General features: G+C 39.9%; 1 protein-coding gene across 1 annotated transcript; it reads left to right on the top strand.

Moving 5' to 3' along the window:
• The first annotated feature begins 1579 nt into the window (after positions 1-1579).
• LOC125010634 (immunoglobulin lambda-1 light chain-like) lies at positions 1580-12815 on the top strand. Its single transcript, XM_047589396.1, has 6 exons — positions 1580-1622; positions 1700-2023; positions 9207-9248; positions 11264-11608; positions 11741-12040; positions 12790-12815. The coding sequence occupies exons 1-6, from the start codon at positions 1580-1582 to the stop codon at positions 12813-12815; spliced, it is 1080 nt and encodes a 359-aa protein (XP_047445352.1).
• Positions 12816-22833: the final 10018 nt, after the last annotated feature.

Genomic DNA, 22833 nt, shown 5'->3' with positions numbered 1-22833 from the left:
AATTGAACTCTACTCCACCTCCAACAGGACGTTGAATTGGAATTACAGGAAGTAGAATAAAATTAATTTCAATGAATGAATCAATGGAGAGGCTTGGAAACAGCTTGGCAACCATTTTGAATACTTGGATGAAGTAAAGCATTCTGGGAAATATTAAATATTTTTTCACCGTTTTCCATAAGTTTGAAAGTTATAATACATCAAATGAAATTATTATATTATTATTTATAGATGGTAGTTTTATTCTTAATTGCCAATGAAAAACATTTGCTGTAATTAAAATAGAATGTGTACGTGACATTTATAGAAGTAATTATTTGGATGAAATATGTAAACAGTCATGTATGGAATATACAGTAAAGCATGATTCTGGAATACGCCAAAATTATCAACTGGAATTTCATGGAATTCCAGTTGTAAGTTAAATTCTACTTCCTTGAATTCAAAGTTGAATTTGAATTCTACTTCCTGCTTGCAAACTGATTTCAACTTTTATTCAAATTCTTGGAAGTGAATTGGAATTCGGGAAATCTTCTCAATTCAATTCACATTTCCACGTTGTATTGTATTTATGATATAGTTGTCTGTGCAGTTAGTCTTTATTTAAGTCCATAGAGGAAGTGAATTTTACGCTATCACATCAAACTATTGACTGTGTATCTACTTTATGCAGTGTTGCAGTTCCTCCCTTTGGCAGTAGAAGGCAGTAAATGTTTAAAATGCTACGTGAAACGTCAACAAAACATAAACATGTTTATTTTTATTTTTTAAATTATTCGTGTTTACTTGGACAGTTTATATATAAAGGAAGAATGGGACATGTGAGCTAGGCTCTGAGAAGGGTTATGTTTTATGTTTTTATACGGGAGAGAGCAGTTGAGCTGCAACTGAACCACTGTGAGTCATTTGTGTCTGGATGCCTTTGTACTTCCAGTGACTCACCACAGGGTGGCGCTGCTTCTCTTTCCTTCTTCATTTCAGCCTCAGGCAGCAACAAAATGATCAGAGCTGATCAGGTCTGTATTTATCAAACATGTCAGAGCAGGAAATCTCTTCTAACTGACCAGAATCTCTCAGAGTCACTGAGCTTTGATTCTACTTTTAGGAGTTGAAGTCAAACATTTGATCTTCTGCTTTCACTTGTCAAATTCCTCCTGTATGTCCTGAGAGATATTAAAGCTGCACATTGATGTTACATATTACACAGTAAACCTGCTCTGTGGAGGATTTTTAATGGTTTCATCTCTTAAAATGCTCTTCAACAACAGAGAACAGTCTGTGTTACTAAATTCACCACAAACCTGAATGTTTTTTTAGTCTTTCTGTATCATGTGACCCAGATGTTTTTCATCTGCTGTCAGATTCAAATCAAGACCATGAAAGGACACAGCAGCTTGATCTGAGCTGTCAATCATCATCAGCCGTCTCATCTGTGGGCTGCAGGGGCTGATGGGAGCTTTGAGGACCTGCTAGAAACCACGTGGCCTCGTCTCATGTCACAGCTCGTCCTTGTTGGGCCTCAGCTGCATCAGAGCTCCACTTCTCCCCAGGTTCACCAGAGGATACACCACCACACAAAATGCTTTTCCTCCCAGCTGCTGCTCTGTGCTGTCTGTGTTCAGGTGAGTGTTTCCAACAAACTCCACCTTTAACAAACACTGTCTCACTAACCTTCATCTATCTGTCTGTGTCTCTACAGCCCTGGTTGCCATGGCAGCAGATCTGACCCAGGACCAGTTAACATGGACCAGGAGAGTTGGTCAAACAGTCTCCTTCAGATTTGAAGGAACTGGCCAGTGTGATGATGATAATGTATTGTGGTTACAGAAGAAAGAAACAGAAACATTCAAACTGATTCTTATTATTGATAAAAGTGATGGTCGAATTGGTAGAATTTTCAATCATCCTCAGGAAAATGATTTCTCAGCTGTGTGTATTCAGAACGTTTGTAAGTTGGAGATAAAGAAAGTTAAAGTCAATCATTCAGCCTCCTACTATTGCTCCTGTGGAAAGAGAGTTACCCACAGTGAGAAATGATGCGAGCAGCCTGAACAAAAAACCAACAGATGAACAGATGTCAAACAGTGTTTGTGACAGGAAGAGAGCAGTAAACCAGAGCCCAGGTTCACATATTTCACCTCCATCTCAGACAGAGTCACAAACTACTGAGCTGAGGGAGATTCTTCTTTTCTGGTCTCACTATTTATTTGACATCAGATTGATTGATGTTGTTGACAGATATTTTAACAGAAAAAAAACATGAAAACAACACAGAGAAGAACAATCACCAAAAACACAAAGTCAATCAAAACATAAAAATTCAACAAAAGACCAAGAAAACACAAAGATATTTTAAAAAGTCATGATAACGAATGATTTCTGAGAAATGTTCCAGATGAAGATGAAGCTCCATATCGATCAGCCATAACATTATGACCACCTTCCTTGTATTGTGTATGTTTCCACTCCTTTCATTCATCCTTCTTTAGCTCCAGACACAGGCCCTGAAAGAGAATTTTCCATCATGCATCATATTTATTTTGTAGCCATCAGCATCACATTAATCTTCATCAAATACAATCATCACATACTCAGTGAATCACTTTCACTCTCATCTTCTATCATCTTTCTCAAACTCTCTGTATGTCCTGAGGTTGTCTTCTTACTGTCCACAGAGTCTCTCTGATCCAGATCTGTCCTCAGCCTCGTTCACCATCAGTCCTCTGCTGTCTTCTGTCCACCCTGGTTATTCTAGACTCTTGGACAGTCTCTAACTCAATGCTGATTCATCTCCTGTTGTCTGGATTATTGTAAATCTCTGTTCTCTGGTCTTCCTAAAAAGACTATTTACAATTTACAATTGCTACAGAATTCAGCTGCTAATGTCCTGACAAGGACCAGAGGGCGAGAGCACATTACACCAGTTTTAAAATCGCTGCATTGGTTCCCCGTGCGTTTCAGGATCGATTTTAAGGTTCTTTCAGTAGTTTTTAAATGTCTTAATGGTCTTGGGCCTTCTTATCTATCTGACTTGCTTTTACGGTATCAACCCTTGTGAACCCTGAGGTCCTCTGGCACCGGCCTTTTAACCAACCACAAGTTAGATCTAGGACACATGGGGAGGCAGCATTCAGTTATTATGGCCCCCGACGGACTCAGGGCCGCAGAGACTGTTGATACTTTTAAAAAGAGTCTCAAGACTCATCTCTTTAATCAGGCATTTACATGGTTTTATTTCATTTATTTATTTATTTATTTACTTACTTGTGTTTTTCATGCATTTTAATACTTTTATTCCACTCTTCTTTTTGCTTATTTACTAACTTTTATAATATATTTGTATTACTTACTTGCTTATTTCATTTTATTTACTTATTTTATTTATTTATTTACATCTTATTTATTTACATACCACATCTTACTGTCTTAGTTTTATTCTCCAGTTTTTCCTCGTGGGGGCCTGCCACACTTGGGGCGCCGTCCTGTGGGTATCTTTGGCCCTTTCGGCCTGGGTGGGTGGACACCCCACACTTAGGTGTGGGGCCCACCTCTCTGCCCGGGTCGCAGTGAGCCTCGCGGCGGCATTCCTTTGGTCGCATGGACGGGCCCCCCCCTAAAGTTAGCATCCTCCTTGTCTTAAGCCTCAGTGTCCTGCCATGTCTCAACAGCTCTTACATTGTATATGGGTGTGAGTGTGTGTGTGTGTGTGTGTGTGTGTGTGTGTGTGTGTGTGTGTGTGTGTGTGTGAGTGGGTGGGGAGGGAGCAGGTATGTTCTTGATTTGTTTCTTGTAATGTTTTATGTTTTTTATTTGTGAAGCACTTTGTGTTGCATTTTCTGTTATTGCATGAAATGTGCTGTATAAAAAAAGTTTGATTTGATTTGATTACTGACACAAACTAAACAACCAGCTCTTCCTCCTCTTTCTCATCCTCTCCCTCCACACCCAGTCCAGAGGTCCCTGCTGTGTTTGTCCTTCATAGACTGCAGATGGTTGAACCTACAATTGTAGAAATACCTGCTCTTTGTTCCTCTTTCTAGCATCCATGCTAACTAAATCACAACATGTTATCCACAGTCAAGAGGACTGGTGGAAGATAAATCATAATCATTTGTGAACAGCTGACCTCCACTGGCTGCACACGGGCGCTCCAGCCTCGCTGCTCAGCTTCTGATGCTATCTCCGCATATCTATCTCTCTCGTTCTCCTCCTCAACTTTGTCTTCCCATGGGACAGTACGTTGAACAAAGTACACTTTCTTTTCTACTTCGGACCACAACAGCAAGTCCGGTCTTTTGAGGGTCATGGCTATCTGTTGTGGAATGGTGAGCCGGCCGTTTAAATCAGACCTCAGCTCCCAGGCTCCGCCCATGCTTAGCTGCCCCACACTGTGCCTGATTCTCACTGGTCTGGCCCTATCTCCCTCCCGAACAAACATAATATGCTTATTCTTCTTTCTAGCAGATGAGGAATTTGCTTCAATCCGTTTTTCCTCAATTGTAGCTGCTAAGCATTTCACAACCTGGTTGTGACGCTAAGTGTACATACACAAGAACAAAGTGGGCAGGCAGCATCCTCCCCTAACTACTGGTTTAGGTTTTGGGAAGATGGCAGCACATCATTAACTGCCCCTATCATAAATCTAATCCTACTAGCCTCCATGCTCCACAGCTCTCTCCACGACACCTCCCTTTTCTCTACACTCTCCCAGTTCACCCACTGTCCTTGTTTAGCCTGCGACACTGCCTTAGTGCATCTCATTGCTTCCTCTTGCCTATGGATTTCTTCCACTACCATCTTCCTCTTTTTCGCTGTGGACGCCTTCCTCCACAGAGGTTTCCCTGCACACAGTCACAGGCCTCCCTGCCCTTGCTGCATATGCCCCATGATATCCCTAAGCCTGAGGGCAGCCTGTGCCTCCTGAACTGCGTCTCTTGGATTCCACTTCCTCATTGTTTTATCAGATCAGATCAGATCAGAAAAAAACTTTATCTCCGAAGGGCAATTAGGAGGGCGAAGAGTGGTACATAAAAATAAGAGCAGGAGAATAAAATAACAAAAAGAATAAAATCATAAAAGTGGGGAAAGGCAGCATATTATGTACAATGGCAGGCCTGCTGCCAGTAACAGTAGAGAGAGATGAATTGTGGAAATAATATCAAGGCCAATATGTAAAAAACTGTAAAACAGCAGATAAAGTATGACACATAAATAAAGTGAGGGGTGGATAAAATGAAAAGTGACATTATAATGTTGCACATGAGGACATGTGATATTGCACTTGAGTGTAGCACAAGACTTAAGTTACTGTAACCGTCGTAGAGTTCAAGAGGAGAATAACATTGGGAACAAAGGTTACTCTCCTCCTCTGGGTCTTACAGGCCGGACAGCGGAACCTGCGACCAGATGTCAGCAGCTCAGATGCCGGGAACGGAGCATGAGTTAGTCCTTGAGAATTCGACAAGCCAGGCCACAAGCCTGCTGCTCGTACACAGTGTTCAGGTGGTGAGCAGGAAGTCCAATACGCTTAGAAGACACCTTGATAATGTTATGTTGGCGGTTCCTATCCTGAACAGTTGTGCCAGTCATCTCCAGTCTAGTCTTACACACACTCAAACTCCTCTGTTAGGCTACTTACTAGGAGCTCCAGTATGTCTTTCCCATACAAGGCTGTGCTGCTTAAGCAGCGTGGGAAACCAAGCCATCTCCTAACTGATGAATTAATCATCCTTTCAAGCTTTCACAGTGAACCCAATCCTCAAACCCTTGAAGGTCATGATGTCATCATCAATAGACTCACCATTTACTGAGGTAGTTGAATCTTTTTGTGAATGATCAGTTTAACAATTGTTACTAAACAGGAATTCAGTAAAACCAAGAAGAACCCTGATATTATCAGAGAAATGAACAAAACCAGAACCTCATGATCCAAACAAATCTACTCAAAACTAAATGTGACTGATTTGTAGCTTTGACTGTTTAATGAACCAGAGTCTGTTGTTATGTCAGAGATGTAAAAGTAAATACGGAGCAGTTCTACTTCATACAGAGAAACAAATTATTAGGAACCTAAACAACTTGCAGGAGAAATCAAACAGACAGAAAGTCAGAGTGTTGTTAGTTTTACAGATATTTGGTCATAAAACAAAATATGAGACAAATTAAATGTTGATCTGATGATGGAGTTAGTCAAACAATCACCAGTGTAGCACCTGTCCCATGTAGCTAGAAATACATGGAGTTAAATATAGTTTTGGTGTTATACTACTATGGGTGGAGCCCTGGGCTCTTTTAATGTTGTGCTTCATCATATTAACAAGAACTTATTTAGTTTTTATCTTTACTGAGAAAATACAAATAAATGAATTGGTTTGTGTCTGTAAATGCATCTGTTTTAAATACTCTCCTCTTATTAAACTATAAACTCAATGTCATGATCGTGTCTGTCTGTTCTATGTTTTAAATTTCCTCTTTTATGTTATTAAGTTCATTTCACTGGTGCAGTGAAGTGTTTCCTTGACACACCAATGGAATGTTTGGTCGCTGAAATTTTGCTTTTTCTTTCTAGTTTTCATTGAAACTTGTTGTGCTTTGGCAAAGCCATAAAATCTGTATTTGTATTTGCAGTTAATTTCATTCTTGTGACTCTTTGTCCATAGCCTTTGACCAAGAGATGACCTCCCTGTTGTTACTGTTCTATCTCCTTCTGCCACCGCAGGAGGATGAAGCAGCCAAAAATCAGCCCCTCTGATTCAGTTGAGAGACTTGTAGTCTTTCATAAGGTAATTTAATATTTAGAATTTTTATAATAATTTGTCATGTCACTGTCTTTGCCTCATATGAAAGTGAGTAAAATGTGGATGCAACAAATTACTGTCGAATTTAGGATGTTTGAATAGTCACTTCTTTAACGCTGTTTTCTCTGACTCTCCTGTGTCTAATTCTCAGAGTCTTTGTGTTAAACCCAGTTTGTAGCAGTTTGGAAGAGCATCTTCAGAATCAGCAGAGCCAGCAGCCGTACCTCTTAGACGTTGGGCGCCAGAAGAGGAAGACCGACAGCTTCTATATCACCATGTACGAGCGTCTGATCCCTGCCAGGCCAACCGCTCTCTTGGGGCATTTGATGAGCTTTTTAGAGTTCATTTTGTGTTTAATGTGTCTTATGATGATGTGCTTGTGAATTTATTTCATTATATCTACATTTATTTTTTATGTTCTAATTGACTGCTTGCGAAAAAACATAACAATAAATGTTTTTGAAAATGTAATAATTTTAATTGTTATCGTATTATAAAGTTGTATTAAATTATTACATATGAAATTTAGGGATTAAAACTTTATAAATAAAAAAAAGGTACAAATTTTTCATACCGTGTAGTGTTAATTTAACCCAGTTTGGAGACTTAAAAAGGAACTCTGAGGTGGTGTAAATGATAAATCTCTCTCAAGGTTGTGTAGGAGGTGAGGACCCAGATACAGGACTATAGATGAGGTAGGCAGGGAATTCAAACTAAAAGTATTTAATAATTAACCAAAGGCGCTGCCTACGGCAATAAAACTAAAATACAAAAATCAAAGAGGAACCATGGACATGGCATGGAAAAACATGAAACATGAAACCTAGCGTGGACACATCAAACATGGCGTGGAGACATTAACAAAACAACGAGGAACAAAGGGAAAGGCAGGGCTATATATACACAAGAGAGCTCAGGGATGACAAGACACAGGTGAGACGCATGAGGACAATCAACACAGGTGACAAGACAGGAAATCCACAACTTAACAAAATAAAACAGGAAACACAACATGACATGGACAGACATGACAAAACCACAAGAAGATACAACAGACAGGAAACTAAGAAACTTGGCATACATAATTGTCATACACGCGATTCATCTATGCAGCACAGTGGTTGGAATTCCTGACTGTGTTAAATGTAAACTAATTGAGCCACTGACGTGTAAAGTGCTCATTTATACAATCTGCAATCCTCTGCCATGCCATGTGACGTCTCTTCGATTCAGCCACGGTGTTTGACTTTCGAGATTTCGAGTGATATTTACTTTTTCTTCTTCATATTTGAGGAGAATCAGTCTTGGCTCCTTTTTGCTGGCGGATCAGCCTCATGATTGTGATTGATCTGCTGCCTTGGAACACGCCCTTATACGTGCACGTTCACCGATTCACAACAAAACAAACCTGGACTGATTTAGTGAGTTGATAACCAGCGTCGTGATAGCGCTTATCCAGATTGTCATTGTTCTGGAAAGGTTCAGCTGGATAAGTTGGAGTAAAACCGGGTAAGTTGAGCTCACTTCGTGATACAGGCCTCTGGTGTGATTGTCATCATATGTCTCATCATCCCTCTGTCCCTGTGTGTATTTATAGTGCTTCAAACATCAAACAACAAAATAAAATGATGCAGCTGTTTAGTTCTCACTCTCTCTCTGTCCATTCAGTTTAACATGCTGAACGTGGGAACTGAGAGGAAATGATGAGGGAACAGGTGACAGAAAGATGAGGAGAAACCCAACGGATGTCAGCTCCAGGATAAATTGATGCTAGTTAGTGGGAATAAATCATTAGCTTTAGCACAACTTCACAGCATCAACACACTTTAGCAACGTTCAGTAACATTAAGCTACAACATTACAACAGATGATCAGTTTCTCATTGAGGTCAGACATGTTCCTGACTAGTTCCCTCTCCATAGAAAGCATGGTCAGTACATTCAGACCTTCCTGACTCACTGAGTTTCAGACAAGTTGGTTTTGATGGGTTTCAAGAGTTCCTGATCAATGAAACTGTGTGTGTGTGTGTGTGTGTGTTGTGAATCCTCAACATGAACGTCTGAACCAGTTTCAAAGACAATCCATCCATCAGTTCTTGATCTTCTGGGGACCAAGAATGTGTAGAAAGGTTGATGTCAATCCATCATCCATCCTTGAGTCCAGATCCAGTCCATGAGGACTAAAGTAGTGGACTGACCAACCACTGACATTAACATCAGAGCCATGCTGCTAGTGTGGAGAAAAGAAAAGAGAAGTAGAGACAGTCATGTAGATCTGAACAATAGAGAAACACATCAAGGAGCTGAAATATGATCCCACTTCCTCTTTTGACTCCTTCCCCTCAGCTGACTCTCTCAACGGCACACAGGTTTTTGTATTAGTCTTTTTCACTGTGTAGCAGCGGCGGGGGCTACTTCATCTTTGTCTCTGGAACTAAACTCATTGTAACAGGTAAGAACAAACATTTCTTTTCCTTCACTTGTTTTATTGTAGAAGCTGAAACGTGTTTAAAGTCAGTTTGTGCTGCTTCAGGCTTTACATGTTATTTTTTTCCTCATTATTAGAGAATTCATCCTGCAGCCATTGTTACATAAGAAAAGCTCAATCACTTCTGAAAACATGTTGAAATCTCACTCAACAACTAAAGTTATTCTTTATTTCTGTAAATATTAGTGACGTTACAAACATTTAGGATTTGATCGTCTCAGTAATTCTGTGTAAACAAGATGATATTTGATGTTCAACTATTTCAGATTGTTTTGAAGTGTCTATCGATTGTATTGGATCATTTCTGAAAGTTAGAACCTTGTCAGATCTAATCTCTGTCAGTTAATATTTATATGATGTAAATGTGTCTTTAATTGATGATGTTTTAACAGAAAAAGAATAAAAACATTAAGTGAATGTGATGTTAGAATAAATAGAATTAACTCAAACAATGTTTTATTACTATCATCAGCATAAAGTATTTAAACATTTGATCATGACTGACACAAACTTGTATATTGATGAGTTTTATTAGTGTTTAAAGTCTGTGCTCTTAAATGTGTAACATTCAATACATGTTGTAATCACTGAAATGACAAACGTACAACTGGAAACAGAACTCAGGGATTTGTTAATTAATTAATTTTATTTCATTGAAAATATTACAAAGACATGAAACATATTAAGGAGAAGTTGTTTTAAATTTCATGTCACAGCTAATTAGGTTAATTAGAAATAAATGGTGGTGGAGGAGAGAGGCTTCATGACTCTGTGAACGACTTTTGGACCAAATAATGTTTCTCGATAATAATTTGTGTATTTCATGGTCTACAGTTCATAATATCATAAAATAAAAAGCAGTGTTGAATGTTGGTGATCTTCATTAACTTACACATTTGTTAATGAACCATTAACACTGAACCTTATGTAGAGGTTTTGGAGAAACAAATGTGGCTATACAGATGACGTCTTATTCTGAAAGGCCTTTCTAATTAATGAAATAAATTAAAATAAAATAAAATAAAATAAATAAAATAAAATTTCACTTTGTAAACTACAATAACTCTAATTGATAAAAGACAACGTACTGAAACACAGTCAACATGTTTCCTAACTTCTTTGAAACAAATGGAAAATGAGCAAATAATGTCATTTGATTAAGATAAAATAAGATAATCATTTATTTATTCGACCGTGAGGAAATTTGCAGCGTTGCAGCAGTAGACAGTTTGAGGACAGAGCACAGAGAAAATATAAAGAAGTAATAAAACATTAAATACATACAAATAATTATTAACTTAAATGCAATAGAAATCGTATTTACATATGCATGTATGTATATTATATATGAAAGAATAAATACATATATAGATATAGATATAGATATAGATATACAAACACAAGTTATTCCAAATGTATTAAGGATATTCCAGTTTGTGTTGTGATTGTTCAGTGTGTGTTTGTTCTACTGGGAGCAGGTTTGATTATACAACTGATGATTGATCAACTACTGTATTTTGTTCTCATTTATTTTATGTAACATCAGTTATTTTAGAAACAGAAATTTACATGAAGACATGTTATAATATATAGTGAATATGTACACTGATCAGCCATAACATTATGACCGCTGAAGTGGTTAGACGACTGGGTTCAGAGCATCTCCAGAACTGCAGCTCTTGTGGGGTTTTCCTGGTCTAAAGTGATCAGTATCTATCAAAAGTGGTCTAAGGAAGGACAAGAACCAGAGACAGGGTGGTCATGGGCAGCAGAGGATCATTGACCCTTGTGGTCCGATCCAACAGACGAGCTACTGTAGCTCAGACTGCTGGAAACATTAATGCTGGTTGATGTTTGTTGTGTATTGATGAGTAGTTTAGTGATCAGAGTCCATGTAGTTTCCAGGATCAGGCTGAATCCAGACCAGTGCTGTAAGCTGCTGTTGACTGTGTCAATGTGTGTGTGCTGTCAAACTTCAGATGAGCAGGTAGTGAAGCCCGTGGTGAGCGTGTACCCAGCAGCATCCAGACCCAACCAGGAGGGGAAGAGCTCCCTGCTGTGTCTGGCCTCATCCATGTTTCCTCCTGTGGTCCAGTTCTCCTGGAAAAGACAGAAGAAGGGCGGCTCTCTGGAGGATCTGACCTCTGCTCAGGGAGATCAGCTGGAGCTCAGAGAGTCAGGACACAGAGCCTCCATCAGACTGGTGGATAGAGATGATCTGTACACATATAAATACATCTGCTCCGTCAAGCATGAGGGAGGCGTAGTGGATGACACACTGGAAGAAAGAGTGGAGGACAGAGTGGAGGCCCAAGCACTACAAGGTAATGAAGGCTTGGTGACTGTGTCCAGCAGTGGTTCAGCTTCATGTGGAGACGCTGTCAAAGAGATCAGAGGAGCAGAGGACTGACATTTGTCACTGCAGCTCCAAACATTTGACTCCTTTTCTGTTTCAGGGGTTCCAGCTCCAGCAGCCTCCTGTCCTCCAGAGAGAGAGCCAGCAGACCTGGCAGCTCTGCAGCAACATCACTGTAAGATCACCTGCTGCTTCTCTGCATGGACAGCTCCAATGTCCAATGAGGACACTAGAACAACTTTACAGGATCAATCTGACACTTGCACTAATTCATATCTGTGTGTGTGTGTGTGTCTGTCAGTGTCCTTCCAGTCTCAGTGCAGGGTGAAGCTGCTCTGTCTGCTGTACACAGTGCTGATAGTGAAGAGTCTGGTGTACTGCTGTGGACTCTCTCTGCTGACGAGCCTCACAAACAAGGGACCGTCCACCAGCTCCACACATGCTGACTGACTGTTTTCTGCTCCTCTTTTCTCTCCATCACATCTCATCACTTCATCTCATTCATCACTTTCATCAGTTTTCAGTAAATGTCGTTGAAATGTTCTTCTTTGTAATCTGTATCTGTTCATTCACGTGTTGATTGTCGTCCTGTAAATAGAAACACATATATTCACATAGAAATCTGCTCTTATGACATGTTCATTCTCTAGTCGTCTAGTTTATTTTCACTTTTAACTGTGACTTGTATAATAATGAAAATGAAGCTGAATCATCATCAGTTTCCAGCTGTTTCTTCTGCTCTTGTGTTTCTTCTTTCTAATAAATGCAAACTCCACCAGGCTGCTCTTTTCTTTCACTGGATCACACTCAATTAACACATTTTTATTCTTTTTATGTGTCTTAATAAAGCAAGTCAAATACTTTAGCTCGTATATTAGTGATTGTTGGATGTGATGTCTATGAACCCTGTGAATGAAGCACAGACTGCACTGATAAAAGATGAAGCTTGAATTTAATTTCCATGACAAATGTGGGTCAGTGTGGTTAATAAGGTGAACTCATGGTGAATTACAACTGATTGGGACATTCAGACTCTTTTGTCAACTATAACCCATGGAAATAATGAGACTTGAGGTGAACCAACATGGACGCCTGCTTCACAACAACAGCATGACTTGTTTATATCGTGGGTTTGTGCCTCTGTCTCAGTGACGTTTGTGTTGGGTTCTGATTAATGATAAAGAACAGGAAGCATCATTGTTTCATGTAGAAGTTGAAAATCTTCTCATTGGATCAATTTAAACACTTTGCAGGCAGAGTTCAACTTCTTTAAAGTTATATTCATCAAAAAGGAGAAATTCATTCATTTAATTGGAAAAACAATTTAACATGAAAAGAGCTGGTTCTAAGTTTTAATGATGAATTTAAATGTGTTTCTTGTCTCTCAGTTGAAGAACACAGGTGCTTCCTGGAAAGATTCTTTAACCAGAGCTGGTGGTTGAAACTGTCATTAAAGTGAAAAGCCACAGCTAACGGTGTGGAGGCTGCAGAGCACAAACCCACACAGCCCGTCTGCTGCAGGAAGGAAGTCTGATTGGCTGTCAGCAGTTTGTTTTCTGTCCTAATAACCACTGAGAACAGATTCATATCTGCTTCTGTACACACTCACTGCCTCCCCTCCCTTTCTCTTGTTTACTGTAAACCTTTTTTCCTCTGAGCCTCCACCCACACAGAGTTGAAGTGTTGAATGTTACATACCAAAAAAAGGACAAAATGTGGTGCTCATGAGCACTCTACACAGGGATGGAGCAATAAGTAGTAGGGTGGACCGTAAGTCAGAAGACATACTTGACTACAATGCTTACCTTATGACAAAAAGAGCAGTCACGCTTCTATTGTTAATTGTGCTCTAGTAGAGACTGATTGCAATCATTAAACATGTATGTTATCTCAAATATTTGAAATTGAAATGAAGACAATATATGTTAATGGTTTATGAAGTAAAATTTAACATTAGAATTATTTTTAACCCCCGAAATATGTCCCGGGTCAATTTGACCTGAGGGACACCAGAGGGTCCTAAAAGTGAAGAGCATACAAGGGTTAATTAAATGTGATTTTATTGATCAGACACCTCTGTGATTAATGAGTGATTAGGATTTATCCACTAACAGGTCCAGTTAGAGGACCATGAAACTTCAGTGTTCAGCTCTCAAAAAGATCAATTTCCAGTGATGCTCTGACCTGCTGCTAATGCTAATGCTAATGCTAATATAAATTTGGTGTGGTTTATTTTAATTGACAAAGAGCAAACAAACAGCAGTGGCCTCTGTTGCCTCTCACCCTAATAACAAAAAAAAACATAACCCTTCTCAGAGCCTAGCTCACATGTCCCATTCTTCCTTTATATATAAACTGTCCAAATAAACATGAATAAATTGGTATTATCGTCATTATTAAAAATAAACATGTTTTGTTGAAGTTTAACGTAGCATTTTAAACATTTACTGCCGTCTACTGACCAAAGGGAGGAACTGCAACACTTAGGTTACCATAGGGCAGGGCTATTCAATTAAAAAATCAGTTGGGCTACATTTTAAAACCTCAAAGTAAAGCTGGGCCGAACACACTGGTCACATCTGGCACAAGCATACCATATCAAAAAGTGCAAAAACAAGAGATTTTTGAAAAAAAAAGAAAAAAAAAAGACAAAAACAATTCGGTCATGTCTGACCCAGGCCTATCTCAAAGTGCATATAAAAACAACAACAACAAAAAAATTGCTATTATTGCACGGACCTATTATATTAGCCTAGCCATAAGATTTTGTTTTATATAGCTATATATCAGTGTCAATCAAAAGTGCTAACAGTAATTAACGCACACATAGGATGTCAATGCAATCCAAAGGCATTGCTGGAGTGTTTTGTCAGTCAGGGCGCTGCGAGAGCTGCTTTTAATTGCATTCATGTGCAAAAAGCTTGATTCACATGTGTATGTTCAGCCAATTGGCTCAGAACGATGATTGCAACTTTTTTCGCGTTAGGGAACTGATGAACGTAGACATCACTCCAAAACTTTGCAGGCCCGTTAGTGCGAAGCTCCTGTGCTTTGGCTGCATGTCGACAACTTCGAGTATGAATTTTCCCTCGTCGATGGAAGGGACCACTTCCTTGGCTCTGGTGGACAAGCCACCTTCTGTAGCAACAGTGAACGGGTCTACGACAAATCCCATCACCTCTGTGGGAAGATTAAGTCCGTCTAATCGGCCGGCAAAGTTCTCTTTCAACTTCGCAATAAAGTCTGTCATCATAACTGTGATTTGCGCTGGGGATGAGATGCATTTGCAGAGCGTTGGAAAGTGCTGCATCCTGCCTGTGCTCAAGTCAGTTACAAACAGGTTCAATTTGACTTGGAACGCGTGCATCTGCGCCAGAAGATTAATGACAGTTTTGTCTCTGCCTTGTAGTCCCTCATTCGGGTCATTCAGATGTCTGAATATGTCGCTCAGGAAGCAGACATCAGCCATAAAGTCGCAGTCCAGAAGGCGATTCAGGTGTGTTTCTGCCTTCTTTAGCTTTGTGCTGCGGAGGAAAGTTGTGATCACCTCATTTAGATCACAGAAACGCTCCAGTGCTTTGCCTTTGGACAACCAGCTGACATCATTGTGCAAAAGAAGGTCGCGGTGCTCAGCAGACATGTTTAACAGTAGCTTGCAGAATAAACGATGTTGGAGGCTTGATGTCAAGCGGCTGAAGTTAATTGTAGCCATCAGACTGTCCATTGTCGTTTTAAGGTCACCGCTCAGTTTTGCGCACAGGACAGTTTGATGCACAATGCAGTGCAAAGACATCATCTGAGATGCAACAGCGGACCAACGTGCTCCCAAGCCATTCACTTTTCCACCCATGGATGGAGCCCCATCCATAACAAGCATACACACACGCCTCATATCTAGACCATTGCCTTTAAAAAATGCTGAAATTTTCTCAAAGCCAATCTCGCCTGTTGTGTGTCCCTCCCGGAGCATTTGCCGTCAAAAAAACGGACATATATGCACAGCCGAGCAGTGTCGGTCCTGTCTGTGGATGCGTCAACTGCCACACACATGACATCAGCTTTCTCTAGTTCTTCCAGCAGTGTTTCAAACACATCTGTAGCAAGAATTTATATATATTTGATGTGTCTGACAGGGGTACGTTTCTGGTTGCAGATGTCACACTTGTTTTTATTTTCTCGTCATTTATTACCTCATCCACGACTGTCAACACGCATTCTTTCACTGTTTGGGAGTCTGTGAATGCCCTTTTTCTTCGCCAGGATCCAGGACACACGGAGGGATGCTGTTGTTGTAGCGCTCTCTTGGGCTGTGCATGACTTCACCATTGTAATACAGCTCCGGTTATAAGAAGCGACTAAACTTTGTACTTTAGGAGCCCTTTCCTGTGATCCTTCGAGGAAGTTTGTTTGGAAATTGCGGTGTTTTTCAAACTTATGGAAAATGGTGAAAAACATTTAATACTATTTCCCAGAATGCTTTACTTTATTCAAGTATTCAAAATGGTTGCCAAGTCGTTTCCAAGCCTCTCCACTGACAAAATTGATGCTCAGATGTAGTTTCAAATACCATTGAAGGCATTTCATTTTGGAGGGAGTTTTACCCTTTGATAAGAGATCACTCTCTGCTTTGGCATTACAGATGTTGGTGTATTGTTGCAGTAAGTCTTTGCAACACTTCCATTATTGAATGAAGTGAAACACATTGAAGAGTTCAGTCAGAGTTGAGGAGCTGTGTTGATTTGTAGTTTTGTATTTTCATCTCAGCTCTTCAACAACAGAGAACAGTCTGTGTTACTAAATTCACAACCAACCTGAATGTGTTTGTGGGAACATGAATGTTTCTTAGTCTTTCTGCATCATGTGACCCAGATGTTTTTCATCTGCTGTCAGATTCAAATCAAGACCATGAAAGGACACTGCAGCTTGATCTGAGCTGTCAATCATCAGCAGCCGTCTCATCTGTGGGCTGCAGGGGCTGATGGGAGCTTTGAGGACCTGCTAGAAACCACGTGGCCTCGTCTCATGTCACAGCTCGTCCTTGTTGGGCCTCAGCTGCATCAGAGCTCCACTTCTCCCCAGGTTCACCAGAGGATACACCACCACACAAAATGCTTTACCTCCCAGCTGCTGCTCTGTGCTGTCTGTGTTCAGGTGAGTGTTTCCAACAAACTCCACCTTTAACAAACACTGTCTCACTAACCTTCATCTATCTGTCTGTGTCTCTACAGCCCTGGTTGCCATGGCAGCAGATCTGACCCAGGACCAGTTAACATTGACCAGGAGAGTTGGTCAAACAGTCTCCTTCAGATGTGGACGAACTGACCAGTGTAGTAGTGGCTATATATACTGGTACCAGAAGAAAAAAACAGAAACATTCAAACTGATTCTTCGTTTTGATAAAAGCAACAGTAGAATTTATAAAGGTTACCATCATCCCCAGAGAGATGATTTCTCAGCTGCATGTAATCAGAACATTTGTGGGCTGGAGATAAAGAAAGTTAAAGTCGATCATTCAGCCTCCTTCTACTGCGCCTGTGGGTACTATACCCACAGTGAGAAATGATGTGAGCAGCCTGAACAAAAACCAACAGATGAACAGATGTCAAACAGTGTTTGTGACAGGAAGAGAGCAGTAAACCAGAGCCCAGGTTCACATATTTCACCTCCATCTCAGACAGAGTCACAAAACAGTTGAATGGACATGGGCCTTGTAATAGGTTTTTGTTAGTGGAGGCCTATGGGTCCTAATGGTTGAGTGGAGGGGCCATGAGCTTCTTCTCTGATAAAATTGTTGGAATTAGAGATAAAATTAGCACCCTTCCATCTGTCAAAGATGTAAGTACAGTGGCATTAGAAACTTCTGTAGGACCGAGTCAATATTTGGATTCTTTCTCTCTAATTGATCTTCCTGAGCTCACTTCAGTTATTACAGCATCTAAAACATCAACTTGTCTTCTAGACCCCATCCCACCTAAGTTGCTCAAGGAGGTTTTTCCATTAATTAATACCTCCATATTAAATCAGATAAACTTATCTTTATTAACAGGATATGTGCCCCAGTCTTTTAAAACTGCTGTAATTAAACCATTACTTAAAAAACCCACTCTTGACCCAAATGTTTTAGCAAAAAAAAAAGGCCAATTTCCAACCTCCCTTTTATCTGTAAAGTTTTAGTAAGGGTTGTTGTCAATCAGTTGGTTGATCATTTAAACGGGAATGGTTTGTTTAAAGAGTTTCAGTCAGGTCTTAGAGCTCATAGAACAGAAACGGCTCTGGTTAAAGTTACCAATGATCTCCTCATGGCTTCAGACCATGGACTTGTCTCTATACTTGTCCTGCTAGATCTCAGTGCTGCATTTGACACTATTGATTACTATATTCTACTACAGAGACTTGAAAGTGTGATAAAGATTACAGGAACTGCATCAGACTGGTTTGAATCATATCAGTCAGACAGATTCCAGTTTGTTCATGTAAACAACAATTCTTCTATATGTACCAAAGTAAGCTATGGAGTTCCTCAGGGTTCTGTGCTAGGACCAATATTATTAACATTATACATGCTTCCCTTATATTATTAGAAAGCATGGTGTAAACTTCCATTGCTACGCAGATGATACCCAGCCATATTTATCCATGAAACCAGATGAAACTAATCAGCTGGTTAAACTCCAAACATGCCTTAAAGACATGAAGGCTTGTATGACCTGTAATTTTCTACTTTTAAACTCAGACAAAACAGAAGTCATTGTATTTGGCTCTAAACATGTCAGAGATTCATTATCTAATCACCTGGTTGCATTGGATGGCATTACCTTGGCCTCCAGTACTACTGTGAAAAACCTTGGTGTTATATTTGACCAGGATATGTCCATTAATTCTCACATAAAGGAGGTGACCAGGACTGCTTTCTTTCACCTTCGTAATATCATCAAAATTAGGAACATGCTTTCTCAGAGTGATGCAGAAAAACTAGTTCATGCATTTGTGTCTTCCATGCTGGATTATTGTAACTCACTACTGTCTGGCTCCAAGTAGCTCTTTAAAAAGCCTCCAATTGATTCAAAACGCTGCAGCAAGGCACTGACAGGAATTAACAAGAGAGATCATATTACTTCAGTTTTAGCTTCTCTTCATTGGCTCCCTTTAAAATCTAGAATTGAATTTAAAATCCTCCTCCTTACATACAAGGCCCTGAAAGGCCTAGCTCCATCATATATGAAAGACCTCATAGTACCATACTGTCCCAACAGATCACTACGATCTCTAAGTGCAGGTCTGCTTGTGGTTCCTAGAGTTTCTAAAAGTAGAATGGGAGGTAGAGCCTTCAGCTATCAGGCTCCTCTCATATGGAACCAGCTCCCAGTTTGGGTTCAGGAGGCAGACACAGTCTTTACGTTTAAGGTCAGGACTAAGACTTTTTGACAAAGCTTATAGTTAGAGCTGGACTTAACCATCCCTTAGTTATGCTGCTATAGGCCTAGGCTGCAGGGGGATGATGCACTTAGGACATGTCCTCTCCTCTTTCTTCTCTGGCTCCTGTCCTCTAATATCTCATCTCATGTTCCGTACCGCTTAATCCTGCACTAGGATCTCGGAGGTTGCTGGAGTCTATCGCAGCTTGCATCGGGCGAGAGGCGGGGTACAACCTGGACAAGTCGCCAGCCTATCGTAGGGCTAACGCTGAGACATACAACCATTCGCATGCACACGTAGAGTCAATTTAGCTGTGAGGCATCAGTGCTAACCACCGAGCCACTTTGTCGCCCGTCCTCTAATATCTTACTAACCACTGTGTCTCACTCTCCTGAGACACAGTGTGCCTCAGGTGGAGCTCAATAAACTACATCTGTCCCAGTCTTCATGTCCTCCTCCAGTTATCCACTCCTACCTAGATGAACAATTCACCAACCTGCCCAAGATTCCTGTTTTACTCACAATCTGTCTCATAGATCATCAGCTATTTGTTATATTATTAGATCCTACGTGTTTCCTTCAGCTTGATGTATGTATCTATGACAGAAGTTTGTTTATCTTGTTCCTCCTGCTCTTCTTTTCTCTATATTCTCTGTTTCTATTCGGCTGGCCTTCGGTGATGGGTTCTGCTCACCACCATCGTCCTCCAGGCTTGCTGTGGAGGTTGCAGGCTGGCTTTTGTAAAGCATCTTGAGACAATTTGTATTGTTATTGGCGCTATATAAATAAAAATTGAAATGAATTGAATTGACACTCACATTTGTATACATTATTTCACATTATGTAGAGCAGATCAAGCAAATGATCATAGTCAGATTATAGTCTGATCATAGTCAGAAAAACAAAGTCATTAATCTACATGTTTCACTCAGATCTGAGTACATAAGGAGAGTACAAGAACTGAATGCATTCTGCAATGTTATAGGTTAAAGTAACTAATGAAAGACAAGAAGGAAGCTACAAAGAATACCTGGGGGATATAAATAAGGCAACATTTAAACCTTTGGAAAAGCAGATTAGTGTCCACTGGTTGTTATTCAGATCATCATTACACTAATATTTGTTACAGTGATGAATCTCAAGACTAACATATCCATTATTATTGACCTTACCTGTGAATTTCAAGCCTCTCTCAGTTTCTCCTCCTCCTCCATAACCTCCAGCCTCTCTACTGTGTGTCTCCTGAAAAGAATATGTTGATGCATGACATATGAACAGAGGGATACATTTTTATTGAGGAAAAAAAGGCTTTTACTTTCACACAATTATTACATATTATTTATTCCCCCAAATACTGTGGGGAAAATACAATAAAACCTGAGATTCTAGATGCTCATTTAAACATCTTCCATGCAAATAGGCTACATGAAAACAATAAGTAAAAATAACTTTTTAAAAAAGTGTATAAGTCTTTGGCATTAAATATTGCCTTTTATTCAATGTCTGTATTGTTGAGCCTATACAGTTAAATACCCTTGAAGAACTCTTATGTTGAGTTTTCTTTTCCTTGACATGCTTTAAAAAAGGACACACACACGCAATACAAATGTAAATGTAGATGACACCACCGATATTAAAATCTCAAAATGCGGGTGGTGGTGGTAAGCTACTTTTGTAGCCACAGCTGCCCTGGGGCAGACTGACAGAAGCGTGGCTGCCAATGTGCGCCGAACAGCCCCTCCGACCACCACCACATTCATACACATTCATACGGGGCAAGGTGGATAAGGTGTCTTGCCCAAAGACACTACGACAGTAACCAGGACAGAGCGGGATTCGAACCGCCAACCGTCTGATCATTGGACGACCCGCTCTACCGCCTGAGGCACTGTTTTTATGATTTTAAGTAATTTTGATTGAATGTGTTGATTCTCAGTGAATACATATTATACACAGAATGTAAAATGAATAATGGTTGAAGAGATGTAACTAATGATTGTGAAATCAGGAGCAGAATGAGAAAAACAGGGTACAGCTGTCAGGCATCAGGGCAAAAAAGGGAACCGAAAGGCCAGCAAGCCTGGGGACAAGTCAGGACATGTCCAAACACACAGTTAGTGGAAAAATACGGAAAATAAATGAATGATCTAGTATTAATTAATAAGTCATGAGTGTAACAGCCTTATTGGAGAAAAGTGATTGTGTGATGGTTAGTCATGGTGATGTGTTGGAGAAAGGATGTGTCCCAAAATTAGGAGTATAAAAGATGTAATGCAGAAGAGTATTATGGGATTTTCGTCTCGGACACCGACTGTGCTGTATGCGGACTGAGCCAACTCCCTTGCAGTGCTATTTTGGCACCAATAATGGATTAAATCTATTACAAACATTAAAGGAGTTGAAAGTTGCAAAATAGCCAAATAGCCCCACCATTGTTATTATCAGTGTTGTAATGTCATGTGCCTTGCTTTCGTTATGTGTTTGTTTGTGTCACTGAGTTCAAAATGTCTTTCCTCTTTAAATTGTGAGTGATTCAGAGGATCTTGAGTTGGAGGAAGAGCTTCATGGCGCTGCCAAACTTCTTCAGGATCTGGAGGTAACATTATTCATTTTAAAAGTGATGTAGGAGAAGTTGTTACAGAGGGAACACTCTTGTCTAATTTGCTGTGGGGAGTCAATGCTGTATTATTTAGATTTTATATATATGTGTGTGTGTGTGTGTGTGTGTGTGTGTGTGTGTGTGTGTGTGTGTGTGTGTACATACAATTTCTGTGAAATTAACTTAAGATGTTTGATAATCTTTGCTTTAATCATGGACTGTATTTTAAGTGTTGCATTTTTTCTTGTTAATTGTGTAGAATGAGGCACAGGGTGAACCTCAGACAAGACCAGTGCACTGGAAAAAACGCAACAGATGGGAGATGTTATTCCTCAAAGGCTGTCATCCACTCGAAGTACTAGGGGTTTGGCACATGGTCAGTATTCATGCTCACAACTTTTGTTCGCCAAAGATTTTCAGTAAGTAAATATGCAATCTCTTTTTTTCAGTGTCAACTGATCAGTATCAATGTCCAGGTGAAGGACCTAGTTGTGATGTTGACAGTGTCGACCCGACAAAAGGTACTTTACCTACATTGATATGTTGTGATTTCATTTAAGTTAAGTTGACATTTATAGTTGTTGTTATAGTTGAGCTAAGCAGAAGTGTATAGGCTGTTGTGCAGTCCTAAGCCTACAGTATTTAGTTCACTTTGTGGCAGCGTTTTTTTTTTTTTTTTCTGTTAGTGCTTCGCCTGGAGCTCCTTCAGTTGTTGGAGGATGGAGAAGAGGATGCAGCAGTGACTTGTGAGACGTCATCTGAGTTGGCTGCTACTGACTGGGAGATCAGAAACACAGAGTCCTGCTGAAGTGGAAAGAGGCCAGGCCTTCTCTTATTGACAATATGTTGGCTACTCTGGATCCACAGAGTCTGTGATATTACAGTTCACACACACTTTGTCCTGCACAGCAGAGAGGCAGTAACAGGAGTCACACTATTTTGATAGTGTGACTAATCTTTGGAATGAGCCACTTATGTACATGTCACTACATCAAATGCTTTCCAAAACATACATTTGATTAATAACAATAAGTGAGTCTTGATTGTAGTGTTTGCAGTCATTACTGGACCAACTTAAATGGCTTCATCCATCAGGGATGAAGCCATTATCATGGTTTGTACAGATTTCTATATGACATTAAACTGGTAAACTGGAAATATTTGAAGGTTCTGTGGTA

This window comes from Mugil cephalus, chromosome 7, assembly GCF_022458985.1.
Source record: "Mugil cephalus isolate CIBA_MC_2020 chromosome 7, CIBA_Mcephalus_1.1, whole genome shotgun sequence".
Taxonomy (NCBI): Eukaryota; Metazoa; Chordata; class Actinopteri; order Mugiliformes; family Mugilidae; genus Mugil; species Mugil cephalus.
The sequence above is the reverse complement of the archived record's forward strand: the minus strand, read 5'-3'. Positions and strand labels throughout refer to the sequence as shown.

What these genes read in the sequence shown, in the direction of transcription:
- LOC125010634 (XM_047589396.1), top strand. Translation starts at nt 1,580, where the DNA reads ATGCTTTTCCTCCCAGCTGCTGCTCTGTGCTGTCTGTGTTCAG. An exon ending in TCTGTGCTGTCTGTGTTCAG is followed by an intron (nt 1,623 to 1,699) that starts GTGAGTGTTTCC and finishes GTGTCTCTACAG; the next exon opens with CCCTGGTTGCCATGGCAGCA. An exon ending in AACTAAACTCATTGTAACAG is followed by an intron (nt 9,249 to 11,263) that starts GTAAGAACAAAC and finishes GTCAAACTTCAG; the next exon opens with ATGAGCAGGTAGTGAAGCCC.